The sequence below is a fragment of the Parastagonospora nodorum genome (assembly GCF_000146915.1).
Source record: "Parastagonospora nodorum SN15 chromosome Unknown scaffold_10, whole genome shotgun sequence".
NCBI classification, from domain to species: Eukaryota; Fungi; Ascomycota; class Dothideomycetes; order Pleosporales; family Phaeosphaeriaceae; genus Parastagonospora; species Parastagonospora nodorum.
This window is the reverse complement of record NW_001884558.1, coordinates 1,008,687-1,023,998: the sequence shown is the minus strand read 5'-3', so window position 1 is coordinate 1,023,998 and position 15,312 is coordinate 1,008,687. Positions and strand designations below refer to the sequence as shown.

Here is a 15,312-nt window from a genome sequence, read left to right as displayed (position 1 = left end):
GTGCCAATGACCACACTGTTGGGTTGAACAATACTAAATGCGGGTGCGTAGAAGAATGTCAGTGTAGTCGTAATGATGTAGTGAAGAGGTAGCCTGAATATGTTCAAAACTTTTTGCAAAACCGGACAAGATATCTTATAGCACTGAATATATCCAGGCTTCTTTATAAACTTTTTAGTGCGCTCCTAGAGACCATTGGATCACTTTGCACGTGTGTAGAGCGGACACGAATTTTGCCGCTGCCTGGTGGTGGTTGATGACATACAACGTCACGCATGACCGGTCAAGAGCTGTACTGCTGTTGAGACGCAGTGACCTGCACACCCAGCTTACAAAAAATGCACAAAGATCTTCAGGCAAAACCAGAATTACATTCGCTTCATCACGAACCACGATCGCTATTGAACAAACGTTACCGAATATAATTCTACTAGAGTCGAGATGCTATGGTATATGATATGCACTGCTAAGCCAAACTCAGAACCACCAATCGTAAAACGAAATCAAGTCATGACATATCCCACCCTAGCCCTTGAAAAACATATCTCCCAACGTGACATTCTTCTTGCCGCCAGACCTCACCACATCGCTCCTGCTCCTCGACCGCGACGCCTTGCGCACAAACGCATATTCCTTCTTCCCGCGGCGATCGCGGCCCTCGGCCTCGATGAACAAGCGGTCGCTGTGGTGCGAGCGCAGACGGCGCGTGTGTTCGAAGAGCACATCGGTTTCGCGCTGGCTCATTTCGCGGAGGACGATGATGTAGTTCGGGTCCTATTGTATTGTGATTAGCAAAAATGTCTTGTTTTGAAAGAAGGATAGACTTACAACGTCGTATTCGTAGGGAATGTCGTAGTAATGCAACGTTTCGATGTCCAGATGCGTGCGCGAGATCTTGGCGTATGTGGGTTGAGGTGCGATGCGCAGAGGATTGTGCGGCGACAGGCCCTGCTGCAATTCCTTCTGCTTCTCGGGGTGCACGAGGGCTTGGATCTGGTTATCTTGGAAGCCGAATTGGGAGAGGCGGTCGCGCATGGCGCGCTCGAGCTCTTCCTCTTGGGCCTTCTTCATGGCCTTTTCGTGTTCCTCTATTGCCTTTTGCTTCTGGAGGAAGGCTTCGTATTCGAGTCGGTCGGCCTCTCTCTTCTTCTCCTCTTCGATTTTGAGCTGCATGATGAGCTCCTCGCGCTGCTTCTTGGCCTTTTCGGCGTCCATGACTTTCTTGCGCTCGTATTCGTAGATGATACGGTCGCGCTCTTCTTGAGCTTCCTTCATCTCCTGCGCCTTCTTCTTGTTGTAATCATCGACAGCGCGCTCTTGTTCGGCCTTTGCTTGCTCTGCCTGCTTCCGCACCTTTGCTTCATTCTCGATGATGATCCTCTTACGCTCTTCTTCCATGGCAATTGCCTTGAGCTCCTTCTCTCGTGCTTCCTTTTCGAGCCTGGCGGTGTTCTCGTCAATGATACGCTTCCTTTCATAATCTTGTTGTGCCTTCTCCTTCTCCATCTCAGCGATAACCCTGTCACGTTCTTCCTCCTTCTCTCTCTTCTCCTTTGTCATCTTCGCTCTCTGCTCAGCGATTATCCGCCGGCGCTCTTCTTCTTGCTCGCGTTTCTCCTTCTCCATCTCTGCGACGAGTCGGTCGCGCTCTTCCTCTCTTTCCCTCTTCTCCCTGGACATATTCGCACGGTTCTCGGCGATGATGCGCTTCTCCCTCTCCTTCTCATCCTGAGCACGGCGGTCACGGTCGCGCTCCTCCCTCTCTCGTTTGTACTCCCATTCCCGCTTGAGGTGCTCCTCTTGGAGCTTGATGCGATCTTCCTCGGCCTCGCGCTCCGTTCTATCTAGGATATACTTCATCTCAAGCTTTCGTCGAACAAGGTCCTCTCGCCTCTCGATCTCCTCTTCGCGGCGTTTCCTCTCGAGAGCGTCTTCGGCTTCCTTTATCCGCTGTTGCGCAAGTGACAGCTGAATCTTATCTTCGTAGTCGCGTGGGTCAGCACGGTGTGGCGAGTGATCATGGTGGTGGTGATCGTGTCTCGAACGAGAGCGGGCATCTCTTTTGAGTTCCAACTGTAATTCAGCAATCTGATCTTCGAGGGCCCATTCACCAGGGATTCTGCGAGCTTGACGACCACGATCTGCGCTGATGTCCCTGTTCTCGGTCCGTGCATTGGAGTCTCTATGCTCGGTCCGTACATTTGGACTGCTTTCATTGTCCATGCTCGTGGTGTTGTAGATGGTCACGTTGGGAGCTGGCGCATGACCTTGCGAGCGGGTGCGGTGGAGGGTAGTAAAATGGGCTTCTGGAACCAAGAACTCTTGCGTTCGGCGTTCATAGTTCGTGTGGAAGTCATCGCCGTATCTGATCTTTGGACGAACTGGTGCTTTCGGGACCTCATTGCGGTGCACATGACGGGCACCAGAAGTGTACTTGCTCTTGTAAGACCACTCGTCGCTGTCGTAATCGTACTCATTGGGAGAACCCATGGTTGAGTTTGGTACTTGAGATTTGCGGTAGAGGCTTAATACAGTCCAAAATGGACTTTAAGTATAAAAAAGTGTTTGCAAGCAATATTTGAGCTGAATGAAGTTGTCTCAGACGTGATGCGGGCGAAGCGGGGTGATAAAGGATCGTGGAGCGGCAGCACAAGCAGTCTGACACAACACGCACACAACAGCAAGTAGTGTCAGAAAACAGGAAGAAAGAACTCGAAAGTGCGACAACCAGGGCATTTGAAAGATTTCGTGCTGCCGCTATACCCTGGGGGCCAAAAAGTAACCGCGATGAGCTAGTCATCAGGCAGCTCCTGGGGCTGAAGACACCGGTCTGGTGAACCGCCATCGTGCAGCTGCCCATCTGCAGTACAGGACCAGTGACAGTGCACATGTCCACTTTTCTCTTCATCAAAGACATGGCTTTGCCGCTCATTTTGGTAAGCAATGCTTGTCAGCCTCTGTGTGAGTTTGACATGATTGTGCAATATCTGGGCGTGGGAAGACCGCTTGAGTGTTCTCACGGCGGAGGGGCACTCTAAATTTGGGACTACTGCACGGGACGCCTGACATGGCTTTGCCTTTTTGAGCCTCGGGGGGCCAAAGGCACTGATGCTAACGCCGTCAGCCTTATCCGACTCTTCTATGATCGGTGCTGAATCATTTAGCAGCGACAACTCTTACGTTCGTACTTGCTGTTGAGGGAAGCCCAACACACGCGCGGCACGGCAGCGTCTCGTGAAACACTTGTCCAGGCGTCGGCAATCAATCGATCTGTGATCATTTGCTTTTCTGGAACAAGCTCATATACGTGCGTCTCTAGCGACGTCGGCCGTGCTGTTAACTGGTGGGGTACGCGCCACGAGGAGCCCAGCACCGATTGGCAAGCGAGCGCTTCGCCTTCAGCCGCCCCTTCATGTTCTTCAATCAGACTTCACGCCGAGACTGATCAACATGGCCGATGGGAGTTGGCGCAATCAGAAGCCGATGCAAGGTAGCCGGAGATTGGTGGATGTATCGCAATACAAGCTTGGTGGATCTGGCAACGTTTTGGACCGCATGGCAAGAAAATCGTAATGTATACAGCATAAAAGACAGCCTCTAGATCTTCACATGAGCTAAAATGATCAGATTGATTGAGCGGGGGTGAAGAATCGTGCTGAGCAACGCTCGATCTGACCTAAGTTCGAATCTAATCTGTCCTGATTGTGTAGACCTTTGCGACCGATAGATGTTGTGAGAGCTGCTTGAAAGTTGAAAGACTGAAATATTGTCTAAAACATAAGACACAGTTGATCGGATGAACTCGACTCTTGGAGTATACAAGTCATCTTGCTAGTTGTGTCGAGTAGCCGAAAGTCAGATATAGCGTTATGAAGTTGGCGGATTACAAAGGCGTTATGAATATGGAGGAAGCTACCACTCCTACACACGCGACTTCATGCACTGCTAGCAATCCTTGGCAGATATGACGTGTGTATGCTCTCCCGTGTTCTGTTTCCAAGGTGTTTACTCGTACCGCTATCAGCTACACTATCGCTTATTGACAGCACTGTGCCCGTCTATCACTTCAACATACCACAACATCGCATGCTCGAACGCTATTCTTCTCACCTTCGTTCGTTCCATTACATTGCACAATAAACACGATATTGCTCTTTCAATTCAACCAGTGCCTCGCCTAGTCCGAAATGACCTTCACAAACATGGCAGAGAGGGCCACGTCCATGTGGGACGTAACGGACCTGCCCCGATCACTGGAAGGAAAAATTGCCATCGTAACTGCTGCAGATTCGACCGACGGCATCGGCTGGCACATCGCGTTTATCCTCGCCTACAAAGGTGCTCAAGTCTAGGTCGGCGGACGCACATACATCATGGCGTGCAATAGCATTGATCTCATGGTGTCCGAATCCGATCTCCCAGTACGCAGAGATCTACTGAAGCCTCTTGAATTCGATCCGACAAACCTCAAGGCCATGAAACGAATCGCAGACGAGCTGGTAATGATGGAAAGGTTGGATATCTTGATCAACATCACGGACTCGGGGCTGGAGAGCGAGGACACAGAGATCAGAGGCATATCGTCACACATGCTGATCAATCATCTGGGTCCGATGATATTCACGACCACTCTACTTCCGCTGCTCAAAAAGACCACTCTGACCTTTGATGAAAATGTTGGTTGCCCGGATGTGCGTATCGTCAACGTGAACAGCACCGCGCACGTGGACGCCCCAGCATCTTGTCGATTCTCAAGTCTCTACGACCTCAACCAAATCTTTCCACACGACGATAACGGCGAAGCCTATTCCCGCTACGCACATTCGAAGTTTGCAAACGCGCTCTTCAGCATCGAATTGCAACGCCGACTCAACGCACAGCGCGTCCCCATCATCGTAACGTTCCCGCACCCCGGCGCTATATGCACGGTTGATTGTAATCGTTTCCTCGCGATAGGCGAGGATAAGCTCAAGGATCGGACACTGAATCGCGTTGAAGGTGCTTTGACGCCGTTGTTCTGCGCGGTACATCCACGGGTGCGGGAGCAGGAGTGGAATTGGAAGGGCAAGTATGTGTTGCCGTTTGGTGGGATCAAAGACGGGAACATACGGCTCAATAACCAGAAGCTGTGGACGGAGTGTTGGAACGGGAGTATGAGTGTCATTGAGGACGCCTTGAAGGCGGATTAGGTGGACTTCAGTGAGGGGAGGGACATTATTGCCATACAATCGACTAAAATAATACTGTCAGTGTACCAGTCCGCAGAGGCTGCGATCCAATGTAGTTGCCATGAGACATATCGTGAGAAATAAGACGATCGTCAGCTCGTGGAATGATACTTGATTTGACGTGATTAGAATACTACATGCTGTCAACCACTGCGAAAAGCGACCAGGTGTGCAGAGAGCCTTGCCACCGCAATTGAAGCCTAGCGATACTGTGTATAGCTTCCGAATATTAAACAACCCTCTTCCCTTTCCGTCGAAGTTGATGACCTGCAGTAGACATTGTTACCGGCAGCATGGTACGTGTTGGCAGACTCTCGGTCATCGAGACCACCACTCCGGTGCTCACCAAATGCTTGAACAACCCGCTACAGGAACCAAAGCAGAGTCTCTGTGATTCGCAAAAGAGCTTCGGAAGGTTTGGCAACGACAGTATAAAGTGCATTAACGTGAGACTCGCGATGTGAAGGATGGTTCAAGGTTGCCCCGGCGACAGAGGAGGTATTGCAGCGGGGCATGGAGGGCAAGGTACCGCCGGACTCCGAACCGATCGCGTCGGAGGCTGCAGATGCACCCAATCTCGCCAGCTCCTGCAGCGGTCTGGTGTTGACGTGGAGGCGGTGGACATGGTGCTCAAACCGCTGGACAAGTGTCGATTGCTGGTGGACCCCGCGCGGCCAACCACGTCCGCCGTGCCTTTGATTCTGGCAGCGATGAGACGACTAAGGAATGCATCAGCGCCGAAACGACGCGGCAGATGGCATTCGGAGTGGCATTGTACACTAGCGGTGGAAAGCGGTGAATTACTGGAGCCAATTGTCGCCGAGTAAGCTGCGGCGGGGCCCTTTGACGCGGGGCATAAAAGTTCAACGCGCCCTCCATCTTTGCTCCCGCCTTTTCATCCCTCCTTCTCCCTCCCAATTCCCCTCTCCATCCCTTCATTCCTCCCATAACCGCCATCATGTCCGCTCCCGCACACAAGTTCAAGGTCGCTGACATCAGTCTCGCGGCCTTCGGTCGCCGTGAGATTGAGCTCGCCGAGAACGAGATGCCCGGTCTCATGGCCACGCGCGAGAAGTACGCCGCAGACCAGCCGCTGAAGGGCGCCCGCATTGCCGGCTGCCTGCACATGAGTAAGCCGTTCTCGGTGTCGCGGGAAGAGAGAAAGAGCCCCACGCTGACCCCACGCAGCCATCCAGACCGCCGTGCTCATCGAGACGCTCAAGTCCCTCGGCGCTGAGCTGACCTGGACGTCGTGCAACATCTTCTCCACCCAGGACCACGCCGCTGCCGCCATTGCCGCCGCCGGCGTGCCCGTCTTTGCGTGGAAGGGCGAGACCGAGGAGGAGTACGAGTGGTGCCTCGAGCAGCAGCTCACTGCCTTCAAGGACGGCCAGACGCTCAACTTGATCCTCGACGACGGCGGTGACCTCACTGCCCTTGTCCACAAGAAGTACCCCGAGATGCTCAAGGACTGCTACGGCGTGTCCGAGGAGACCACCACCGGCGTGCACCACCTCTACCGCATGCTCAAGGGCAAGGGCCTCCTCGTCCCCGCCATCAACGTCAACGACTCCGTCACCAAGTCCAAGTTCGACAACCTGTACGGCTGCCGTGAGTCGCTCGTCGACGGCATCAAGCGTGCCACCGATGTCATGATTGCCGGCAAGGTCGCCGTCGTCGCTGGTTTCGGTGACGTCGGCAAGGGCTGTGCCCAGGCTCTCCACAGCATGGGTGCCCGCGTCATCGTCACTGAGATCGACCCCATCAACGCTCTCCAGGCTGCCGTCTCTGGCTTCCAGGTCACCACCATGGAGAAGGCCGCGTCCCAGGGCCAGATCTTCGTCACCACCACCGGCTGCCGTGACATCCTGACTGGCGTCCACTTCGAGGCTATGCCCAACGACGCCATTGTCTGCAACATCGGTCACTTCGATATCGAAATCGACGTTGCGTGGCTCAAGAAGAACGCCAAGTCCGTCTCCAACATCAAGCCCCAGGTCGACCGCTACCTCATGCCCAGCGGCCGCCACATCATCCTCCTCGCCGAGGGTCGTCTCGTCAACTTGGGCTGTGCCACTGGTCACTCCTCCTTTGTCATGTCCTGCTCTTTCACCAACCAGGTCCTTGCCCAGATCATGCTGTACAAGGCCTCGGACGAGGCGTTTGGCAACAAGTACATCGAGTTCGGCAAGACCGGCAAGCTCGACGTCGGCGTCTACGTCCTGCCCAAGATCCTCGACGAGCAGGTCGCCCTCCTCCACCTCGACCACGTCAACGTCGAGCTCTCCAAGCTCAGCGACGTGCAGGCCGAGTACCTCGGCCTCCCCGTCGAAGGTCCCTTCAAGAGCGACATCTACCCGTTACTAGAGAACTTGTTTATAATATATCATGCATAAGGCGCGGGGAAGTTTCAACACGACGTTATGAATCTGGGATGATACCCTACTGAAAAGTTGTTTGTCTTCAACGGCATAGCTTCGAGTCTGGGACTCGGAGGGTTTATATTGGTTCAAAAAGGCGTTGTTCTTGCACACATCATCTTGCTTGACCCTTCAACCATGGTCAGGCATACGGATGATACCCAAATGTTACGAGGGAGGTAGACAGACGCCTTAAAAGAGGCAGTTTAGTAGTTAGTAGTAGTGGTCCGCCATCAACAAGGACTCGAGAATCAACAAGTTGTGGGCATGAGCTCGCGTTGACTCTCATCGTCGTTCTCGTAATCGTCATCGTCATCGTCATCTGTGTTCTCGCATATATTATCAGTGATCCACCTCGCCAACGGGCCCTCATCCCGTCAATGAAGCACAACACCAGCGCCCGCTGCACTCTTCTCGTTGACATATGCAGGCCTCATCCCCCCCGCCCGTCCTCGCATGACGCATGCAGAACAAACCAGTCTCAGCATCTCTGACATTGACATGTGCATTACATACTTACACAACATGCCCGCCAAAGTCTCTGCTCGATCCGGCCGTCTCACCCACCTCTGCGTTGTCAATACATCCGCTGCAAGCCCCGTACATGAGGTTCCCGCTGTGCATGGTAGTGTATCGGCCCGGGAGTCTCCCTTGCGCGCAGGACTGCACGCTATTGTGTGGGATCGACAAGTCGAGTGAGACATGCAAGGTGTGTTTGACGAGGCCGTGATGATCTTTCATGCGGGGCGGAGTGTTGTCGAGAGACATGAATCTCTTTTATGAGAAAGTGTTCGTAAGGAGCTATTTTGTAGAACAGCTGTTTTGGGGGGAAGATGAGATACTATATACTGCGAGATGGCAAATGGCAAGTGCAAGTTCTACATTATCCATGTATTATCCCCTCTTCTCTCTCTCTCTCTCTCTCTCTCTCTCTCTCCAATCATCCAATCCTCCATATCACAGCACTTCCATCATCGTTGCACAATCTCCACACCAAGACCCACCTTTGCCCTCCCCAGTTCTCCCTTCGTACCCAGTGCACAAACAACGTTTCATGCTCCTCCTCCTCCCCCCAAGCCTCACCATGTCGTGAGACAGTGCAGGCACCAGGGACTAGGATCAAGGATGTGCGTCCAGTTCAACAGTGTCACGACATCAAAGCGTGGCTGTGAGGGCGCGCCACACGAGCATCGGTACCAAAGTAACTTCACTCATGTCTCTGCTCGGGACGAGAACGTGTGCTTGGCCGCAAAGTCTTGTGGAGAGAGAATGCAAACGAGTTCCGATAGCGGAGTCGACTCATCGTCAGAATATTCAAGGGAAACGGATATTACAATTTACTACATGTCCCATAGATGGAATCTGCTTGACACGTCCCAAAAAAACATGACTACTAACTACCTACTCGGCTCGCTATGTAAAGCTTTATGTACTGCTCCTTCCCTTCCAGTCTCTTTTGTAGTAAAGGAACCCGCCCGTGGTAATTTGAGCAATGTAGAACTATGCCAACGCTTTGCTATGAATATCTGGCTCTGCACTGGCAGCAATGCAGACAAAGGTATCAAAAACGCAGTAGAATGGAAAAAATGGGGGCTTGGATGAAGTGGATATACGACAAGCCCTGCGGAACTTTTCCCCCTTGGTCGGTGCGCTCTTCAAAATACAAGGAAAGTAGCGGGGCAGGAGAACAAAGGAAAGCGAAGACAAGTCCTAGCGAAGGCCAATGACACTCTGTGTGTTTGGTTAGCAGCAGATTTCATGTGTTAAATGCGTTCAACACGTACCATCTCGAGAGTCCAAACTCTTCTTATCCAGACCTTGAGCTTGCCCTCGACACCTCTGACGTTGTCAAGCTCAACGCCCTCCCACCAGCAGCGACGAGCGGGTTTCCTCCAGAAAAGCAGTAGCTTCTGTGCCATGCCAACGGCGTTGCTATTAGCGAGGTCGTTACCCTTGATGTCAGTTCTCAGACGTGCAAGCGCGATACTGCAGATGACGGCCTTGTTGGGCTCACCAGCGCGGTGTCCCCACTGATCGTCGTGATTGAAACCACTGTGCGAGTGTCAGTCATCGCGGCATCGCGTGATAAGCGTGTTGTCCTTACCCAGCAGTCAACATCTCGATTAAATGCTGCTCCGTTGTACCTGGCTCCTCGCTCTTCCTAAGACCAGAGAATATGCCATCCTGTCTCAGCAGAGCCTCGCCCGCAGCTCGCTTGACCTCAATCATGTCGGGCTGCGTGATGTCGCGGTGCGGCGGGATCGCGTAGAAGTCGAGGTCTTCTCGGAGAACAATAATACCCGCGCGATCCTGTAACATGTCTCTGGCAGACCCGTGCATGGGCTCAATTGGCACAGCTTCGGCTGGGTGGTCTGGGGAGGCGGTCGGGGAGGGAGGTGAAGCCGGGATGGTCTGGGCGACATTGCGGAAGAACTCGAGCATGTATTGCAGAGAATTGGGATCGTACTGTGAGAGATATATGTTGTCAGATAAGTATAATGTGGGATTGGAGAGGTGATACATAATCTTGGCCATGGGGCCTGTGGGCAGATCGGACGGGGGCGAGGGGGGACTGGGGGGACTGGGGGGACTGGGGTTACCAACGTCGACTGGGTACACGTCTCCATCGTGGTAGGAGTTCATGTGGCCATCTGGAAGAAGGCCATTGGGAAAGAGAGAGAGCAGAACAAACTCTGGTAGCGTCAGAAGTTCGTCCCTTGACAGCGTGAATCGGGAGCCTCTGTAGAGATGTTAGCGCTGGTCTGATCTGGTCTGACGGCGACCACACACCTCAGTTCCAGGGTGATGTTCTCGTCAGAGCCGCCAAGCGTGTTGATGGGCGGCCCAGCACTTGTTTGCGACACCTGAGTAATAATACTCGCAGGGCCTCCGGCAGATGCCATGACGTAAGTAAACGACTCGAGCGGGCTGTAGCCTTCACTGTAGGGTGGCGGGGGCTCTCCGTCGTCGATGTCCTTGCGGCTCGATCCGTCCTTGGTGTCGCGCGGGAGTGCAGCTTTGGTCTCGGCAGCAGCTGCGGCAGCGGCAGAGGACGAGGACGCGGACTCGGACTCGGTGAATGGGGGCGCGGCAGCAAATGCAGGCGGCGACTCGTCTCCTGGGGCGTGGCACGCTTTGTTGCGCTGCTCGTCGGTGTCGCGCGCCGGGAAGTAGAGCGAGGAGAAGGGAGGCGGGTGCGGCGATTCGTTGGCGGCACTCAGAGCTGCGTCGATGCTCGCGGGCGCGGTCACGGTGTAGGCTGCGTGTGAGGTTTCGCTGCTGCTGGTGTTCGGAGACAAAGGAGTGACTACGGACAAGCCGTCTGTGCTGGGAGCTTGCGTGCGCGACAAGGTGCCGGTGTGCTGAGGACTGGACGGGAAGCCGCTGGTCGTTGGCGAGCCTGGAAGGGGTAGGAGGGCGCTAACAGCCGCTGCCAATTAATCGCGTGCGCTTCGAGATCACGAGCCGGCCGAGGGCATTGGGCAGAGCTGCAGTGGGCGTGAAGGAAGATTGTTTGCTTGAGGCGGGCGTGTGGGTCTGTGTGCGCGTGTGTGAGCTCGCGATGTGAGGTGAAGTCAAGTGAGGGCATCCAGTGCTCGCCGCAGCCAGACGGGCCTAGCGTGCCCTCCGCTTCCGCGATAGGCAAGGCCTAGCCACATCGTCACAACAATGGCCCAGTACTCGGTGCTCTCCAAACTGTGTCACGCTTCAGGGCCACATGTTGGCATAGTCAAGCTACTGTATCGTCAACCGAGTTCCTGGAGAGGAATGGCACTCCTCGCGGTTGTGAAGCTATTCTGCTGTACGAGTTCCATTGGGTCTAGCAGGTATATATCACAATGTCCACCCTAATGTTTCGCGACCACTCCAGCTGCGTTGGCCTGCGCAGTGATTCGAGCCTTGTACTGCGCCACGTTTCCGTCGAAGTGCTCAATTGTTCCGTTATCACACACCCACAGACTCTTGCACACGTTCTGCAACATGGTGACGTCGTGACTGACCATCAAAACACCTCCCTGGAATTTGTTGAGCGCATCTGACAGTGCGTCCATCGCTTCAATGTCCAAGTGGTTGGAAGGCTCGTCGAGAACAAGGATGTGGGGGTTCTGAAGTGCTAGACAGGCAAAAGCAACACGTGACTTCTGACCTCCGGAAAGCAGTTCCATCTTCTGCAGACCTGTCATACCCGTAATGCCGAACGCACCCAGGTGCCGACGGTACTCCTCGTCTGCTCGGCCGTGGTATTGTTTCGACATGAAGCCAACAGCGCTATCATTGAGGTCGAGCGCATCGACGTGATGTTGTGCGAAGAACCCAACTCGCAGACGCGGGTTCTGTGAAATCAGTCCAGATGTGGGTTGGAGAGCACCGATCAGCAACTTCAAAGCCGTCGTCTTACCAGCACCGTTTGGACCGACGATGCCGATGCGGGAGTCGAGCTGTACGTCCAGATCAACGTTCTTGAGCAGTATGTTGTCCTTCGTGTACCCAAACGTAACATCAGTCATCTGAATAATAGGCGGCGACATCTTCTCCACTTCTGGGAACTTGAAGTGAACAGTGTACTCGGCTTCCGGCGGTGTGAGCACTGGCATACGCTCGAGCTTCTTGATCCTCGACTGAGCCTCAGAAGACTTCGCGGCGTTGTAACGGAACTTGTCGATAAAAGCCTGCAAATGCGCACGCTCTCCCATCTGCTTCTCGTACTCGCGCGCTGCTGTCTTTCGGCGCTCCTCTTTGGTTGCATAGAACGAGTCAAAGTTGCCGCCCTTGTAGTAGTCGAGTCGCTCTGAGTGCTGGTGAATAATGTCTGTGGCAACTTCGTTCAAGAAGGCTCTGTCGTGAGATACAACGAGCACGGTGCTGGGGTAGCCCTGGAGGTAGTTGGCCAAGAAGGTGATAGATGGGACATCCAACATGTTGGAAGGCTCGTCAAGAAGGAGGAGATCGGGTTCACAAAACAGTGCTCGAGCAAGAGCCAGCCTCATTCTCCATCCTCCAGAGAAAGTCCTGGTTGCGAATTGTTGTCGCTCGGTGGAGAACCCAAGACCTGCCAAAATACTGGCGGCTCGGGACTCAGCCTTGTCGGACTCCATCTCGGCAAGTTTGGAGTGTACATCACTCAGAGTCGTGTCGAGACCCTCACGCTGGGTGTCTAGTCGAGCAGCATCAGCAGATGTATCTGCCATTGTAGCACGTTCCGCTTCAATCTCGGCCAGTTCCTTGGTGATTTTCTGCACAATATCAGCGCTGGTCAGATGGGGCGGGTGAAAGCAACTATACATCTTGTTCCCTTAAGAGATGCTTGCGCCAAACGTCGGCGTCCAGGACAGCTTGCAAAGCTGGTGTATCGTCACCTGTGATCTGCGAGTGGAGTCAATACCTAATTAACAAGAACTGGCGTGGTTTGCTCACTTCTTGTTCCACGTGCAGAATGGAAATGTGAGTGGGAATATTGACCTCGCGACGGGCGAGAGCTCGAAGCAGCGTGGACTTTCCAATACCATTTTGGCCAACAAGACCATATCTCCTACCATATGCCAGTGTCAAGGAGCTGTCAGTAAGGATACGCAGACCAGGCATGGAAACGTCGAAGCTGTCGATCTTGATATCTTTGCTCTTCGACTGCGCATCCGAGCCCAGCTGCAAGGGATTGACAGACATGTAGAACTCCTCATAGCTTTGAGCCTCGTCCGTTGTGTCGAGTAATCGTGATGCCTCGTATTCAACGTTCTTGAACTCTTTACGATCTTGCTTGGCACGAAGTTTGCGCTCAGCCTTTTCTAGCTTCTTCTTGTCGACTCTGGATTCCACCTTACGCGTGTTTGCAGATTCAAGGTCAACGGCAGCGCCCGCAAGACCAAGTGTGGTGGAGATGTTCCTCGAGGAACCCACGTGGATAGCTTGATCAAGCTTTCTGGCAGATGGTGCCATCTGACGCCGCTCACTATCGGTGCCATTTGCAACATTGAGACGGGAGACGAATTTGTCAACGAGGTTCTGAATGGTGGTCTCATTCTTGCTCGAAAGGTCTCCAGAGGCGGACAGGAGCAGTGCGCTCACAGCCGCCGCAGCTTCCTCGAGTGGCGAGGGGGCATTGGGGTCAGAGTCTGACGAGAAGGAGCTTGCAGCATGGGTCAGATACCCCACGGAGTACTCCGAAAGAACGGGATCGATGTTGGGGATCTGAGCTCTAATTTCGGTTTCCATGGTGGTCGTCTAGGATGAGATGCGAGGACGGCGCTTTGTGCTACACTTGTCAATATCGGATCTCAACGGTGGCGTCCAAGTCGGCGAGAAATCGGAAACACGTGTCTTGAAGGCGTCTAGCAGTGGTAACCGTCAGTGTTTTCGCACAAGTGGCGGGTCGTTGGGCGTTTGTGCTAGCGATTGGCACGCGGAATTTGATGAAGATGCTAGTGGCGTGTGGAGCGGCGTGTTTCTAGAAGTAGGGCGGGAGCCAATCAGGGAGGGCTGCCTTGTGCCTACCAAAAGAAAATGCCGGCCCGCGTTGAGCTCCTCACATGAGAGGCTGACCTGCACAACCCTTCCTGCGGCATCGTAGCGATGTGCTTCCAGGATTTCCGGCTACGCGCATGTTGTGTTGCCCAGTAAACATTGCTGATCACACTGTGCCATCATCTCACCACGCCCAGGCCACTCAAGGTCCCGTCTGCAAGCCTTGTACTGAGGAATATTGGTATACGTTCGCGGCCATACCCCGAGGGATGGACACGGCAGTTTTCGTGAGGTGCTACGCCCAGACGGGCATCGGATGACTGATAGCTGGATGGCTGTCAGGGCTGTCCAAGCCGGACCTCACGTCCGACTTGCTCACGGCATCACTGTGACGGGGCACATTTGAAACTTCTTTGTCTTCACAACCACGGATGCCTACATTGCTATCACGCCTCGTGCGCTCACGGGGCCTTCACCCAGGATCAGAATTCGCTCGCATGGGTACTCAGTTCCGGCCTATCCTCCATCCTTGTTCCAGTCCCTTGCCAGCTTCTCCGCCCTGGGGCTGACGTGCTTGGTCCAGGATCCGAGCAACAAGGAGCTGCTTGGAAGCTGCAAACTGCAATTGGTGAAGTTTAGTGCCGAAGCAGCAATCTACAAGGTCTCGTGCATTCGCGAGCATGCCCACCACCCTCCCTTGGACGGCTCTAATTTTGCCTATGTTGTATCGGAGAAATTCTTTTGTTGTTGTTGTTGTCATCGTACCGGAGAACTGGCTAAAGGCTCAATGGCTGTACGAGCTAAGGCACGCTTTACTTTAGGGACCGATGAGGTACATAAACCGGTTGCTACTCACGCACCGCACGCCGCGATCAGCAAACTCCACTTGCGCTTGCAGGGAACACGCGCGCTCTCCAGACAGCCACTTGCGAATCACCGCGCGCCTGCTACCATGCTCCGAGATGCTATCAGGACCAGTCTGGTAGACTATTTTGGGCCGCGTTAGCTGCGAGGGGTTCACTTGCTGCCACGGCCAGCCTCTGCGTGCCTGGTTGCTGGTGGATGGTTACTCGGCGCTATCTCTGACACAGGCTCGCCAGCGTGGTGGTACCGAATGATGCACTTCGCCCATACCGTCATGCTGCTTTTGAGGTACACAAGAGGCTGCCCTGGCCGAGTTTTTGCTTGCAGAGAATGTCCATGTT

General features: G+C 53.9%; 6 protein-coding genes across 6 annotated transcripts; 2 read left to right on the top strand and 4 right to left on the bottom strand.

Annotated features, from left to right (window-relative positions):
- Nucleotides 1-403: 403 nt before the first annotated feature.
- On the bottom strand, nucleotides 404-2,490 carry SNOG_07119 (hypothetical protein; the record flags this gene model as incomplete). Its single annotated transcript, XM_001797420.1, has 2 exons — nucleotides 404-774; nucleotides 829-2,490. The coding sequence occupies 2 exons, from the start codon at nucleotides 2,488-2,490 to the stop codon at nucleotides 526-528; spliced, it is 1,911 nt and encodes a 636-aa protein (XP_001797472.1). The 3' UTR covers nucleotides 404-525.
- A 1,883-nt stretch (nucleotides 2,491-4,373) lies between these two features.
- SNOG_07118 (hypothetical protein) lies at nucleotides 4,374-5,189 on the top strand (the record flags this gene model as incomplete). Its single annotated transcript, XM_001797419.1, has 1 exon — nucleotides 4,374-5,189. The coding sequence occupies one exon, from the start codon at nucleotides 4,374-4,376 to the stop codon at nucleotides 5,187-5,189; it is 816 nt and encodes a 271-aa protein (XP_001797471.1).
- Nucleotides 5,190-6,139: 950 nt separating this feature from the next.
- On the top strand, nucleotides 6,140-7,936 carry SNOG_07117 (hypothetical protein). The gene is made up of 2 exons (XM_001797418.1): nucleotides 6,140-6,358; nucleotides 6,417-7,936. Exons 1-2 carry the CDS (start codon nucleotides 6,187-6,189, stop codon nucleotides 7,622-7,624), a joined length of 1,380 nt encoding a protein of 459 aa, XP_001797470.1. The 5' UTR covers nucleotides 6,140-6,186; the 3' UTR covers nucleotides 7,625-7,936.
- A 1,422-nt stretch (nucleotides 7,937-9,358) lies between these two features.
- SNOG_20076 (hypothetical protein) lies at nucleotides 9,359-10,551 on the bottom strand (the record flags this gene model as incomplete). Its single annotated transcript, XM_001797417.1, has 4 exons — nucleotides 9,359-9,379; nucleotides 9,433-9,700; nucleotides 9,753-10,388; nucleotides 10,439-10,551. The coding sequence occupies 4 exons, from the start codon at nucleotides 10,549-10,551 to the stop codon at nucleotides 9,359-9,361; spliced, it is 1,038 nt and encodes a 345-aa protein (XP_001797469.1).
- A 945-nt stretch (nucleotides 10,552-11,496) lies between these two features.
- SNOG_07116 (hypothetical protein) lies at nucleotides 11,497-13,858 on the bottom strand (the record flags this gene model as incomplete). The annotated part of the gene is made up of 2 exons (XM_001797416.1): nucleotides 11,497-12,882; nucleotides 13,064-13,858. 2 exons carry the CDS (start codon nucleotides 13,856-13,858, stop codon nucleotides 11,497-11,499), a joined length of 2,181 nt encoding a protein of 726 aa, XP_001797468.1.
- Nucleotides 13,859-14,612: 754 nt separating this feature from the next.
- On the bottom strand, nucleotides 14,613-15,309 carry SNOG_07115 (hypothetical protein; the record flags this gene model as incomplete). The annotated part of the gene is made up of 3 exons (XM_001797415.1): nucleotides 14,613-14,726; nucleotides 14,964-15,094; nucleotides 15,264-15,309. 3 exons carry the CDS (start codon nucleotides 15,307-15,309, stop codon nucleotides 14,613-14,615), a joined length of 291 nt encoding a protein of 96 aa, XP_001797467.1.
- Between the last annotated feature and the right edge of the window lie 3 nt (nucleotides 15,310-15,312).